Here is a 16,246-nt window from a genome sequence, read left to right as displayed (position 1 = left end):
TTGTAGTATTTGCTGTGTTTATTATTATTATTAAATTATAATTGTAGAAATTAACCGAAAAAAAAATAAAAATGAATGAATGAATGAATAATAATAATAATAATAATAATAATGATGATGATTATTATGATGATGGTGATAATAATAATAATAACAATAGTAATAGTAATAATAAAAAAATAATAATCATATTGATGATTATGATGTTGATAATAATAATAATAATAATAACAATAATAATAATAACTATGATGATTGTGATAATAATAATAATAGTAATAATAAAAAAAATTATAATGATGATTCTGACGATGGTGATAATAATAGCAATAGCAATAAAAAATAAAAATAAATAATAATGATAATAGTCATGATGATGATAATGATGATGATAATAATAATAATAACAACAACAACGATTATGATGATGTTGATAATAATAATACTAATAGTAGTAGTAGTAATACAAAAATAAAAATAATAATAATAACAACAACGATGAGTATTATGATGATGATGATGATGATGATAATAATAATAATAATAATAATAATAATAATAATAATAATAATAATAATAATAATACTAAAAACAACAGCAACAATTATGATTATGATGATGGTGATAATAATAATATAAATAGTAGTAATACAAAAATAATAATGATGATAATAACAACAACAACAACAACAACAACAACAACAACAACAACAACAACAACAACAAAATAGTAGCAACAATAAAAAGAAAATAATAATTTTATAACAATAATAATATTACAACAATAATAATAACAACAACAATGATAAGTATTATGATAATAATACTAATACTAATAATAATAATAATAAAAATTATGACTATGATGGTGATAAGAACTATAATAATAAAGATAAAAATAATAATAATGATGATGATAATAATAAAAAAAAATAATGATGATAATGATAGTGATAATAATAATAATAATAATAAACATTTTGGTAATAACTATAAAATAATTATGATGATGGTGATATAATAATAATAATTCATTTTTTAAATTAATTTTAAATAATTAAATAAAAAAATACACAACAAAAAACAAGATGAATATTAAAAACATTTTTTTTAAATTGACTAAGTGACAAGTTAGCTAAATAACATTTGGTCCATATCAATTGTTCACCTAACTCATTTACATTATCATTAAGACAAACACTCAACACTGCATACCAAAAATTGTTTTCGCTTTGAATCTGCAATTCTGTTTCAACACAGAAACACTTTGTGCAACCCACAATGCAATCCTGCTGTAACAATGTTGCTCGCGTGCCCCAAACACAAGCTTTTTGAGAACCTCAAAGCATCTAAAACTCTCAAAACCAAAACACGCTCTCGTTTTCTCCAAGACTGTGGCTACAGAAAGGAACCGATCAATTGCAGTGATGTAGAAGATGCAGGAAAGCTCACGTCTGCTGTCTGAGAGTCAGTGTGGACGGCTCAAATCAGCACTGCTATTTCACTTATTTATAGTGCGCATTCAGCCTCTTAAATGAGCCCACTTTCACTTAAAAACAGTGAATCAGGGCTAGAAATCGCTAACAAACAAGCGCGTTTTGCCTCACTCATCTGTCCATGTGCACAGAGACCGACACACTAATAGGGTGATGTAATGTGTGAAAAGCACAAAACGTAGATGCAGAGATTTTGCAGTTGGTGCAGATGCATTGTTGGTAAACATATTCGAGGCTTTGCTAGCTATAATTAAAAATAAAAGTTTTGAATAGTTGACCTTTTAACCTGGCTACAACACACAATTAGTCTAAAAGCAATCAAGCTTTTCTTTCAGCTTGTTAGGAGCTGCGCTTTCACTTTAGGGCTGGGTGATATATCGGGTTCTGTTGATCTATCGCTATGATTCCCCAATGCAATGCGGAATTATCCAATATCTTTCATATCGATATAGTTTGAGGCCACACGTGCGCATTCTGACCGAGACAGACCACTCTAAGGTAGCATGCGAGCTCCACTTGCACAAATAAATGATTCACTCCCTGAGTCATCCAAAAGATTTATTAATGAACGAACCTTTCAAGAACAACCCATCAGTGACGCGACATGGAGGAACATGCAGTGCCGGTGTTCTATCGAAATCAAACTCCCCGGACAAATCTGACTCCCCCTCGCGTGCACGCACATCACACAGCGCCTGCAGCTGTTACAGCGGTTTATCAGAAACTTTTTCTCGATCATTTCTTCCGCAATTGACAGTGAGAACGAAAATGGAAGCCTTGTCAAATTGACAAACAGCACCTGAATGTGTTCAAAAGAATTAAAAACGCCAAAATGGGACGAATTTATACCGCATTTTGAAAGTGAAACCACGTAATATTCACTGATAATAAGTTCAGTATTTATTACACGATGGTTTCTTCTTTACATTTACGCTATCACACATTTAGCTCTGCGTTCTGGTCTGTTATTGCATATTGACTTCAATTCCGATTGTATTCTAATCATTGCATGTATTTATTTATTCTGTTTAATTGGTTTATTTATTCTAGCCCTTTAACTGGAGGACTTGTGTGTGTGTCTAGTGTACAAACGGTTGGTGGTTTAAAAACAATTATTAAAACCTTTTTTTTTTTTTTTTTTTTTTTTAAGTAAATAAAAAAAAAAAACATGCATTTGTTTACCAAACATTTCTTTTTTTATTTTAATATCTCTCTGTTAGCTACTCTTTCAACAAACAACAATATATGAATGATCATTATAATGATGATAATAACAGGGAGGGAAACCCCTGTGTTTGAATTATATTTTGCTCAAAAAATGTTTAATAAACTTTTAATGAAGACTTTAATTCTCAATTAACCATTAATGGGAAAATAGCGGATATATATCGTATACCATCGTTCCTACTAAAAATACCGAGATATGATGTTTTGCCCATATCACCCAGCTCTATTTCACTTCTCTTCAAAATGGATCCAGTCATCTGTTGTCTAGGGGAATGTTATTAGAAAAAAGTCTGAAATACTACATACAGTATTATTAGCCCTCCTGAATTATTAGCCCCTTGTTTAAATTTTCCCCAATTTCTGTTTAACAAAAAGATTTTTCAACACATTTCTAAACATAGAAATAGTTTTAATAACTTTTTTCTAATAACTGATTTCTTTTATCTTTGCCTTGTTGACAGTTCAGGGCAGCACAGTGGCTCAGTGGTTAGCACTGTCACCTCTCAGCAAGAAGGTTGCTGATTTGAGTCCCGGCTGGGCCAGTTGGCGTTTCTGTGTGGAGTTTGCATGTTTGCATGGTCGTGGGTTCCTCCATGTGCTCCGGTTTAAAAGTTCAAAGACATGTGCTATAAGTGAATTGGATTAACTAAATTGGCCGTAGTGTATGAGTGTGTGTTTGAATGCAAGAGTGCATGGGTGTTTCTCAGTACTGGCTTGTGGCTGGAAGGGCATCTGCTGTGTAAAACATATGCTGGAATAATTGGGGGTTCATTCCACTGTGGCGAACCCTGATAAATAAGGCACTAAGCCGAAATAAAATGAATTAATGATGACAGTACATAATATAATTCTGAATTCTGAGTAAAAAGAAAAGTCAAACTGGTACGTGGAATTGCGATTAATAAAAAATAGTGAGGAATACTTAGAATTGCGAGCATTCACACATTATTCCTTTTAATTAAATCACAATTCCATAACAAATGGACATTTTTTTTTTTTTTTTAGAAAAAAATTAATTCTGAGTTTATATCTCCTAATTAGAATGGCAATATCATTGGGAATTTATATCTCCCAGTTCTGTCTGTATTTTTTGTTTTTATCTTCGAATTGTAACTGTTTTACTGTATACTGTTAATTTACTATGCACTATATACTACTGTATTTCTCACAGCTGTTTTTCTGCAATTATGATTTTACACCTTGTTTATCTTTCAATTGTACTGCAAGCTTTTATCTCAAAATTCTGACTTTCACTGTTACAAATCTGTGGATTTGTGCAGAATGATTTTGAGAGTATCGTAACTAAAAACTTAATAGATGAAATAAAAAATAACACCTTTCTAATTTTTAATTAATGTTTACAATGCAAATCCACTTAGATCCACTTATTTGGTAAATAAAGCAAGTCTCTCATTTAATAGATCTGCTAAAAGACGTGACTTTACATGACTTTACAAACTGTATTGTAAATAAATCATAGGAACATTTTCATATTAGTCAATAATATTACTGAAATGAATAAAAAACGGAATAAACAAATTTAAGTAAATAAACAGACTATAATAAATAAAAAAATGGTGGGCTAAGAATCTGCAGAAAACTGTGGATTTCTGAGTGCTCAGAGTCAGTGTGGGCCTACTTATATCTAAGAACTGCATATTATTTTTGCACAGCAGTGAGCTTCCAGGATTTTTTACAATTATCACAATGTAGAACATTAGTTTCAGTTGAGAGTTTATATAAAGCAATAATAATTTTATTTCTTACATGATGTTAACTTTTTTACATTTACAAACCAAAATTGCAAGGTAAAAAGTTAATATAAATATTAATAGTAAAATATGAAATATTTTTTATTTTGTGGCAGAAGCAACCTTCCGTCTGTTATGGACCTACTGAATAATTCATATAATGTGGTTAAAAGCATTTCCAGATAATCTGCTCCTTTTACACATGAAAAGGCAGAGGAATGTAAAATAATAAAGTCACCAAAACAAAAAAAAACTCACCCCATTGCAAAGTCAGCTCCTTGTGCTTGACATTTCCCATGATGCTCGGTGGTTGACAGCATCCCGGAGGCGGGATGAGAGTTCGCACAGTCACCTCGTCTGACCACTGCACAAGTGAGTCAACATTAAACACAATAAGAACACTAACACCTTACAACATGAATTAGCTGGGGAGATCAGTGAATGATCTTCTCAAACCTGGCTTTGTCCGGCCGCACTGACACAGCTCAGTCTCAGGGAGAAGCTCGTAGCTGGTTTTAGATCCTCACACAAATGTTTCCTCTCTGGTCCTCTATAGAGAGCCGCCCACTGTCTCTCTGATGAAAGTGAACATGGATTAACTACATATTCATCTCAAAGTTTCCACCAAGAACATGTTAATAGTTTATATACAAGAAAAATAAAAACTATACTCTAAAAGATGCTGGATTCCACATGTTGTCCCAACTCAAATCGATTAAGTTAACCTAATGTTTTTTTTTTTTTTACAATTTTATGTTGATTGAACATAAAATAATTAGGTTGTCCCAAAAAAACTCAAGAATTGTGTCATTTCCGCTCATTTTAAATAAGTAGTTTGAACAAGCAGGAAATATATATGAGCAAGTCCAGCGTTATGGATGTGACATTTGCAGTAAAACATAAATCCACATAGAAAGTATACGCTAACATTATATTGAAACAACTATTTATATTTTCCAAAACCACTGACCACAGAGTTAAGGGATCAGATAAATATCAATCAACATTGTAAACATGTAAAAAAAATTGTATTTATTTAAATGAGGAAAATAAACATGCGTTATGGATGTGAGAAAATAAGTCTGCAGGTTTACAGTTTACAACATACTCTGCAGAAATTTATTTATTGAAATAAATATAAAAACCCTTCCTTTCCCCTACAGGCGCCATTGCCCCTCATATGCAATCCTCAAAACAGTCAGTTCATGGAGCGGTGCATCACTGTCAGACACGCTCCATATTGATAAATACGTAGATGCTGTTTCCCAAACAAATTCTGTACATGCGATTTGAAGTGGAGCGAAAGTGGACACTCTGGGTTTCGGGTGCGTGTTTGAACGGACATATACACATAATAATGATAATAATAACAACAACAACAACAACAACAACAACATCTAAACATGTTGATCTTGGTGGGTTTTCTTTTAAACAACTAATTTAGTCTAAAATGAGCAGAAAAAGTAAAGTTAGGAAAACAATCAAATGCTTTCCATATAGATCTGTGCATTTTTAAAGTGACAGCTCTGTTATTTAATGTAATCAAACAAAAAATCTAAAAGAGATTCATTTGCTGCTCTTTAATCACAGTGTTTACACAGTGAAGAAAAGATTAGAGATTTGGTAACTTGATTTAATTTTTTTTTATAATAGCTATTAATTTTAATAGGCTAAACTGTTTGCTAATTTATTTGCAGCTTTTTCTAATGTATACTTTTCTAATGTATAATATTTTCTATCCTAAGTAAATAATAATAATAAAAAAAACATATTACTGACAGTTTATTTACATTTTAACCGTTTATTTACTGTACAATGAAAAAATCAACTCCAGAAGAACATATTTAGTAATTTGGGGAATTTTCCTTATTTTCACATCTATATGTTGACAGGTATGACTTGATGTTTAGTGTTGGTGTTTATTGTGTTAAGTGTGTCATTCTTGTTATTTGAAGCACCACCATGTCCAAATGAATTGCCCCAAGGGAAAACTAAACTGCAAACATTCTTCAAAATAGCTTCTTTTGTGATCGACAGAAAAAAAAAAAAGTCATAAAGGGTTGGTATAGGGTGAGTAAATGATGAAATTTTCATTTTTGGGATAACTATACATTTAAATACAAACTCTAATTAAATGAGTTATTACTATTGGAATAAAGCCAAAAACTCTTATTAATACCTTCATTATTATTACTTTCTGAAATCTCCAGGATGTACGTCAAGTCTCCAGATCCGCCATCATCTTCCGGAGGTTCTGATTTCATAATATAATAAAGGAGTGAAGGGGAAATGGTGGAAGTGTTATGAAAATGTACAGAAAAGAATCTGAGAGATAAAATGCTGACTCAAAGCTTTTCCTACCCCACGTCACGCAGAAGCTGTGATATGTGAGTGTGTTAACTGCAGGATTCACAGGTGGTCCGGGTCTGTCTGAAGTTGTTTTACACACAAGCAGAGAGCTCGGTGCACTGCGCCACTCGCCAATACATGTGATGAGCTATGGGGGGCGATATAAGTAATTTTAGAAGATCACATAAACAGAAGCAAAGAATTATTTCTGCATTATGTAGCATGTGAGATTTCATTTTCAGAAAAAAAAATTCTGCTTTAATTCAGAAAAGAGAAAGTTTTGAGTTTATTGCCATATTAACTCCATTAACATAATTGTTCTGTATTGCAACAATTTAAAATACTATGCCAGGGTTTCATACGACATTTATTCACTCAATCAACGTACACTGTCAGTACATCACTAGAAGTTCCTATTGCTTTGGCTTAGGTGCTCCTCTAGAGTGGAAACTAATTAAGCTTCCTCAAAAGTCACCACCAATAGTTCTAGGAACTACAAAATCTTTTGTCTGATGTGAAAACCATTCATTCATTCATTCATTCATTTTCCTTCGGCTTAGTCCCTTATTTATCAGGGGTCACCACAGTGGAATGAACCGCCAACTATTCTGGCATATGTTTTACGCAGCAGATGCCCTTCCAGCCGCAACCCAGAACTGGGAAACACCCACACACTCATACACTACAGCCAATTTACTTTCCCCAATTCACCTATAGTGTATGTCTTTGTACTGTGGGGGAAACAGAAGCACCCGGAGAAAACCCATGCTAACACAGACAGAACATTTAAACTCAATCTGACCAAGCTGGGATTCGAATCAGTAACCTTTTTGCTGAATGAGGCGACAATGCTAACCACTGAGCCACTGTGTCGCCACCCCACCTAAAAAAGTCACATCATTGCAAACGGTAATGAAAGTGGATTATCTGATAGAGACTTAAACAGTACATTATTCAGGCTTATAGAACTCCTTTGCAGTGACCTGAGATGACATCATTGAAAAGCGGATAACTGAGATGACGACTGAAGATTTCAGGAGGCACTTTTGTGTACAGGACAACACAACGTCTACATCCTCGATCACCAGCAGCATCGCAGGGAGTGACATTTAAATCCTCTCAGAGGTGTCTTTCTCCCTTGACGATGCTAACGCAGTGTTCTTGGCCTTCTCGGAGATTAGACTAAAAGCCTTTAACACGCAGCACCACTGGAAATCAATTCACCTTCCCCCAACAACAACCCCAACAGCTGCTGGATCTGAGAAACCGCTTCAGGTTAGCTGAGAAACCAAAGTTCATTAGATTACGGCTAATTGCCTGATTAGCAGAGAAGGAAATGAGGAAGCAGAGGTGTTTCGAGAATGCGTGCTAGTTAAACACCAGGATTGTTTGTTTGTGTGTATGTAAATGAAAGGAAGCAGAGTATATGTACACATTAAAGACTTTAAAGCATCTCAAATCAGTGCTGGAAAGCTCATTACTCACCCTGAATTTGTACTGCGTGTTCCTTCTCAAGGTCTCCACCTTACGGTTCAGTTCAAAACCGCTGTAAACTGCTTGAAAGTCCAGTCCCTGCCAGAAAAACATAATCCTTTAGGTGTCAGGAATTTAAGTATGGAACAACTATTTACAGCTTTGCTTTCGAGCCAGTCTAAATCATCATTTTACACAAACTGAATGAAGTGAGAAGAGTGGAAATTTGCTGTGAAAATTAAAATGAAGTGGAAAAAATAAGCAGCAATTACGATGCCTAGTACTGCTCCAAACTCACGCAAATGTCTTTTTGGATGACATCACTAATGCCTCTTATGCTTTTCAATGGCTATGTTTCCATCCACCTATTTTTTTCTGTTTATTTGAGATTTAATAATATACAAAAAAATTACAATTACATTAACATACCCCAACTTACCCCTTAACACATCCGACAAAATCTGCCTATTTTTATGCACATTTTAGAATACTGCAGAAAGAAAATAATAAATGAAAAATAAATAAATTATAATAAATATAGCTACAACCAGCAATTATCGGGGCCAAGAAGCCCAGCGGCCACTTCATAAACCAACAAGGCAACAAGCTACAGAGCAACTGAAAAATTCCATAACTTTCTGTCAGCATGGTAGGAAGATGATCTCAGTCAAATTTAGTGCAAATCAGCCAAGCAATGTAGGAGGAATTTGAAAAAGGAGGTTTTGGACTTAAAGCTAGATGGCGGACAGAAAGTTCAGTTAATTAAGGCATAATTGGTATCGATATTCTCAAGACAACCCAAAGAATGTATCAAGATAAGTATCATAACAATTGACAAAATTAGTAAGTTATTAGCATTTTTAGAAATATCGTTATAACGTTTGACCAAAAGGTAGCGCTGTGACGAACCTTTCAGGACAGTCTCGAATACACATACCAACTTTAAGAACAATTCGCCATTGCATCCATAAAATATAGCAATTTTTGACATAATTCAAAATGGTCGACAGCCAAAAAGGCTGAGCTGGGAAAATCAGACATCATTTGACTCGGCATGCTTTGCCGGATGTAACGACCAATTCTTTGATTTTTAGACAAAGTGTTGATAAGTTATAAGCAAAAAAAAACAAAACATTTTGTATCTCTGGACTACTAGGGGGAAGTGTGCCGAAACGCTGCAGTAAACTTTAGACTATGGTAGTGATAACACACACCAAGTTTGGTGTGAATACATCAATGCGTTATAGAGATAACACCTTAAGTCATTTTTTGCAAGCTCTACGTTAAATTTGTTCGCAAGTTAATAGTCTAATCATCTTGAATTAAATAACTTTTGGTCAGCATGGTCTGTAGATCAGGCGATTCAGTTTTAGTGAAAATCGCAAATACGGGCTAGGACGAGTTCCTTCAAATAGGTTTAGCAAAAAATTCAAAATAGCGAAACAAATTTCATGATGGAAAATGACATCATATGGTGTGTTTGAATTGGAAGCTTGAGCCAAGGAATCAGGGGAAAAAGAATTTGGATTGTATTCATTTCAAAAGTTATAAAGATAAACATAAGTGAAAATTTGGACAAGTGGTGGCGACAGGGAGCTTAAGTTAGAGATTTCAAATTTGTTGTGGTTGAAGATCAAACTGTCCTCTATCAGTGCGCCAAAGTTTGCGCAAATGTCGAAAATGGTTCATAGGGCTGCCATTGGCTTCCAGAGCAGAAAAAGAATAAGAAGACAGAAGAATAATAATACCGGGAATGGATACAATAGATGCCTGTGCACCTTCAATGCCTGGCCTCTAATAATAATGATAATAATAATAATAACAATAATAATAATAATAATAATTATAATAATTATAATAATAATAATAATAATAACAAGAATGTTGGGTGAAACAAGAATATGCAAATAAATTCTAGAAACATGCATGGAAAAAAGTGTGCTAGTTGCCTAATATTTTTTTATTTGATAAAAGCATATTCCTGCCTACATAAGGAAGACACTATGACAGCAGTTACTATTATGGAGGAAAAAGAGCTCCTGTTTGCATTATTTTATTATTTTATTCATTCATTCATTTTCCTTTGGCTTAATCCCTTATTCCTCAGGGCTCACCACAGTGGAATGAACCACAAACTATTCCAGCATTTGTTTTATACAACGAATGCCCTTCCAGCCGCAACCCAGTAATGGGAAACATCCATACACTCTCACATTCATACACATACACTATGGCCAAATTAGCTTATTCAATTTACCTATAGTGCATGTCTTTAGACTGTGGGGGAAACTGGAGCACACTGAGGAAAACCCCCACAAACAATGTGGAGAACATGCAAAATCCAAAATGCCAACTGGCCCAGCCGAGACTCAAACCAGCGACCTTCTTGCTGTACGGCGACAGTGCTAACCACTGAGCCACCGGGCCACCCCTATTAATTAATTTTATTATTATTTAAAAAATATATAAGTCATATAATTATGTTCTCCTACAATTAAAATATGCTACATTAAATTCAATAAAAAAAGAAAGAACATTTGTTCCCTAAAGATCAGTGGTTCAAAAATGACAGCCTCACTAAACAACAAAGACTGAGATTTCAAATATTTGGATGACGCATCAGACTGGTGTGTGAAACACGACGGCCATTAGTCAGAAGAGTCCATTTACACTGTGGGGAAAACCAATTAACCAGAAACCAGCAAGGGAATAAATAAAACACACATGTCATCCAATATATTACCCTAACAAAGAGAAAAAAATCTATATTTGAACACAGAACGGCAACGCTTCAGAAGCTCAGGGGGATTATAGGACACAGAATGTATGGTAGGGGTGAGTTCAACACCTTGGTCTCATCCTGCATCTCCAGGGTGTACGTGAGCATTTCTTCAGTGCTGCAGCTATTTGGTCGCGTCCACTCTAGTGTAACCCAGGATGATCCAGCCAGAACCAGCCGTGGAGGTAAAGACGTCTGCTGGAGGCTGCCTGTGGTGTAAAACACGACTTCTGTGCTGAATCCACTGCAGACAAAAGCAGAAGAAAACACTCCATCAAGATCGTACTTCATATCTGAGTCTCTTCAAAAGCACAAAAATATGAATTATTTATACTTTCTCCCTCAATCCTGAAACTCACAGCGAGAAGTGTGGATTTTTTTTTCTTATTTACCACATCATTAAAATTAAGGACACTGCAGAGCCAAAATTCCATTAAATTGTGTACAACTCAAAGCTGGAGGGGTTATAAATGCCGTTTTATGATTTACGACAAAAGAAAATGCATTTAAAACACAATATTTCTCCTACACCTCAAAAATACAGATTAAAAGTAAGTACCATTGAAAAATTGTGGCATAACGATGGTATCAGATGGAAATATCAAGTTACTTACTGACTCTTATATTCAGTTTCTTTAATTAAATACTTTAAATGAATATGAGAAATATCAAAAACACACAATAGAGTATATAACATGCAAATAACAAATAAACCAAAGGTACAGTATAGGGTTACTGAACTCAAAGTTAATTTTTTTTTTTTTATTAAATTAAAATGAAATAAAATTGTGGGGACTCAAGGTCTTATAATGTGAAATAAAATGAAAAAAAATTAAATTAAATTAAATTAAATTAAATTATTAAATAAAAGTCAAAGTCTTAAAAATAAAATTAAATAAAATTAAAAAAATTTAATTAAATTAAGTTAAAATTGTGGGAACTTCAGGTCTTATAAAATAAAATAAAATAGAAAAAAAAACAAAAAAAACAGTTTGTAATCCATTATTTAGGATGTTTCGACAGGGGAATAAAATAAAAAAAATAAAAATAAAATAAAATAATAAAAAATAAATAAAAAAAATAAAAATAAAAATAAAATAAAATAAAGTGTGGGGACTCAAAGTCTTAAAAAAATGAAAAAATAAAATAAAATAAAATAAAATAAAATAAAATAAAACAAAACAAAATAAAATAAAATAAAAAAAATATATATATATAAAAAAAACAGTTTGTAATCCATTATTTAGGATGTTTCGACAAGGGAATAAAATTAAAAATTAAAAATTAAAAATGAAAAAATAAATAAAAAATAAAAAATTAAAATAAAATAAAATAAAATAAATTGTGGGGAATCAAAGTCTTAAAAAAATAAAATAAACTGGTTATACATCCAATTAAATATTTGTTTATAATGTTTAAAGAGACAAATAAGCAAACCTGGTGCCAATGTCATTAAGCGCAGCAACTCGAAAAGTGTACCCGACAGCAGGGCACAGCCTCAACACTTTGCAGTGTCTCTGGGGACCGACGTAATATTCACGGAAAATGCTGTTCTTTTTCCCCTGGAAAAAAAAGCAGCAAGGATGCGGTCAGCAGTGACAAAGAGAACGACAAGGAAACGTAAACATGCATAAAAAAGCCAGCGAGAGCCACACACTGTGTCAGAGGAACAGGACACACTTGACATGAAAAGAACAACAACAAGAGCACACTTGCTGCTGGAAGCTGCGCTAATTGTCACAACAACACGCACCAGAATTGATTTAAAGTTCAAGGCAGAGGCTTTCTGAATGATTTCTGCAGGGAAGCAGCAGCACCTTCAGACATTTCTGGAGCGGCAGAGAGTTTTAATGAACTCTTAATGAGACAGAAAAGCTTTGAGTAAATAAAATCACCAAAGCAGACAGTCTCTGACATAAAGCATTTCTCAACTCTGTCATGAAGCACCACATCTCGTGCAACAGGGATAGGAAAAAAAACAGCACAGTAATTGCAAAAAGGAAGACAAATAATGAAAAAAATGGAGAGGAAATGAGGGAAAGAGCCAGGGAAATCAAATAAATGGTTAATGAGTAGACCAGACACACATTTAGAAAAAAAAGAAAGAAAAAAAGTACAAAAATTTATATATTCTGAAGTAGACTGAAAAAAAAAAGTTAATGAAAAATTTCCTAAGATCAGAATGGGTATTGTTCAATACATATTTTTAACATACTTTGATGAAAGGTTTTGATCCACTTCAATATTGTATTTTTGACTAGAGTATTTTAAGACAAAAATACATACCTCATCCCATTCTACAATGTAATTGGTGATTTTTGAGCCGTTGTCTGCTGGAGGCTGAAATATAAAAAGTTATTTTAATAAAAAACTTTATTATTGTTATTATTGTTATTAAAAACAATAATTATTATTTAACAAATACAATTACACCACAATTCAAAATTTTTGGTAGAGTTATTTAAAAAAATATTTGGCTGCATTTACAGGTATGTGCCAAAAAAATTGAATATTAAGGGGAAAGTACATTTATTTTAATAATTTGTTTCAAAAAATGTAAAACTTGAATGCTATATTAGTTTACTACACACAGGTGAATTATTTCAATTTGACTGCGACTTTCCCTCGATATTAAAATGTTTTGGCACATACTGTACCTGTGTTTGTTCAAAAATACAGTCATATATAAAAATGTAATTATAATAATACAATTTGAAAAATCTGTATTTTTTTTTAACTGTAAGAGTCATAACAATCAACCGTGAACTGCGATTGTTTCAACTAAAAAGTTTACTTGTAGTATATAATTATTGTTATATTGTAGCGTTAAAATTTTAATGACGCAATTCAGTCAGGCGTACCTTCCACTGCAGCGTGAGGGAGCTCTTGCTGCGATGGGACAGTCTGGGAGGAAGAGGGACATCAGGAGGGGCACATTGGGTAGTGAAGGCCCTCACATCCGAACTAGGACCCTTTACTGAGTTACAAACCGTGCTTACTCTGAAAACACACACAAACACAAATAAACAAACAAACAAACACACACACAGTTTTGTTTTTGTGGTGACATTACATAGGTTTCTACTGTTTTTATACTGTATAAGCTATATTTTCTATCACCCTACCCCTAAACTCAACTCTCACAGAAAACTGTGTGCACTTTTACTTTCTGAAAAGTAAAAAAAATCTCATTCTGTATGATTTATACGTTTTTTGAGAAATAAGGACTTCAGCAATGTCCTCATAATTCACCACCTTCTTGAGATACCTGTGTCATACCGGTGTTTTTATACAGAGTTGTATCCTGACATGTCACAAAAACACGTACACACACAGTAAGAATTTCCAAATGAGAGAAGATTTAACTTCAGTAGATCATTTAGGGGAAATTGAAGTTAAAATCTCATTAATGGAATGCAAGTGAAATGTAAGTCTCATTCATTAATGTAAGTCAAAGGCTATCAGCGCTGAGAATAGAAAAAAAAGAAACAGGACAAAATAAATGTGGTTCCTGGTGATATATTAAGATCAAATAAAGCTAAATAAACAGTCTGCGCATGAAATATTACTTATAACGTCACATCTAATCCACAACCGTGGCAAATGATCACTTCATAAAACTTTATAGTCTTATGTATATTAATTAAGTGTAGCCTATATACAGTATAAGGCTTTTTCGTCACCAGGGAAAGAATTCTTTGGTCCACCACAGGTGTTTCCATGGTCTTCCGAGTTTTTTTGGTGTTTCTGAGTTCACTGGGGAGTTCCTTCTTTTTAAGAATTTTCCAAACAGTTATTTTGGCTAATATTTTTGCTATCTCTATGATGGGTTTGTTTTGTTTTTTCAGCCTAATGATGGCTTGCTTGACTGATAGTGACAGCTCTTCGGATCTCATCTTGAGAGTTGACAGCAAGAGACTCCAAACGCAAATAACACACTTGAAATTAACTTTGGACCTTTAATCTGCTGATTGTAATTGGGATAATGAGGGAAAACACTCACACCTGGCCATGGAACAGCTGAGGGGCCAATTGTCCCAATAGTTTTGGTCCCTTAACATGTGGGAGGCACATATCCAAACTGTTGTAATTGCTACACTGTTCACCTGATTTGGATGTAAATACTCTCAAATTAAAGCTGACAGTCTGCAGTTAACGCACATCTTTTTTTTCATTTTAAATCCTTTGTGTTAATGTTTAGAGCCAAAAACGTTAGAACTGTGCCGATGTCCTAATATTTAAGGAACTGACGGTGTATATACACTACCGGTCAAACGTTTGGGGTCAGTTTTTGTGAAAAATTTATTAAAATTTAAAATGACTGCTTTCTTATTGTATGGAGTTTCAAATGAAAGTTTTACTCCATTCATTACTGCTTTTATTACTATGACCATTAAGAATATTAACCTTTATAATAATAATAGTAATAATAATTAATATTAGAGTGATTTCTGAAGGATTGTGTGACTCAGAAGACTGGAGTAATGAAGCTGAAAATTCATCTTTAAAATCCCTGGAATAATTTATTAAATTAAATTATAAACTACCTTTGAGCAGTTATTTTATAGTGCAATAACATTTCACAATTTTACAATTTGTACAGTTTTTTAAATTATTTTTTTGTTCCCATAAAGTGCTGGTAGCCGGTGACATTAAGTCAGCAGTTTCAGCTTTAATGTTCTACTGAAGAAACAAAATATTCCCCTGAATCTTGTATGCTATGAGGGAGAATAAATTAACTATATAATAAATTAACTAAATAATTAATTTGTTGAATAAAATCCCTTCAAGTTAACCATTAATACACATTAAACATATTTATCTTTAATTTAGTCGTTCAGATATCAGTTCATTCATCTCTTTATAACACTAATGAAATGCAAAGCACTCAGTTAATGGAGAGTTTCACCTCATTTGTAAGTAGCTTTGGTTAAAAGTGTGCACTTAATGAATAAATGCAAAAGTAATGCAGTAATCTCACCGGACGTGATAGTCTGTGGCTGGTCTGAGGTCAGTGAGAGTGTGCTGGAGCTCCTCGCCACTGAAACAAACACAGACAGTCTGTTTATAGAAGTAAATTACCTTTAAAAAAACTTCTATAATAGCCTCTGTACACTCTGAAACAAGCAGCAGTCGTACATTAGGAACATTATCCACATAAGCAAAATAAA

General features: G+C 33.1%; 1 protein-coding gene across 1 annotated transcript in view; it reads right to left on the bottom strand.

Moving 5' to 3' along the window:
* fndc3bb (fibronectin type III domain containing 3Bb) overlaps positions 1–16,246 on the bottom strand; it is a 126,882-nt gene that overhangs the window by 26,004 nt on the left and 84,632 nt on the right. Inside the window, exons 9-18 of the mRNA XM_056450266.1 lie at positions 16,057–16,116; positions 13,937–14,075; positions 13,362–13,415; positions 12,513–12,637; positions 11,145–11,319; positions 8,309–8,395; positions 6,836–6,971; positions 6,654–6,728; positions 4,931–5,049; positions 4,733–4,838 (exon numbers count right to left, since the gene is read on the bottom strand). Coding sequence (XP_056306241.1) covers positions 4,733–4,838; positions 4,931–5,049; positions 6,654–6,728; positions 6,836–6,971; positions 8,309–8,395; positions 11,145–11,319; positions 12,513–12,637; positions 13,362–13,415; positions 13,937–14,075; positions 16,057–16,116 — 1,076 coding nt within the window. The remainder of the gene's footprint in view (positions 1–4,732; positions 4,839–4,930; positions 5,050–6,653; positions 6,729–6,835; positions 6,972–8,308; positions 8,396–11,144; positions 11,320–12,512; positions 12,638–13,361; positions 13,416–13,936; positions 14,076–16,056; positions 16,117–16,246) is intronic.

The sequence above is a fragment of the Danio aesculapii genome, chromosome 24 (assembly GCF_903798145.1).
Source record: "Danio aesculapii chromosome 24, fDanAes4.1, whole genome shotgun sequence".
In the NCBI taxonomy this organism is placed as follows: Eukaryota; Metazoa; Chordata; class Actinopteri; order Cypriniformes; family Danionidae; genus Danio; species Danio aesculapii.
Note: the sequence above shows the minus strand (reverse complement) of the source record. Positions and strands in the feature narration are given on the sequence as shown.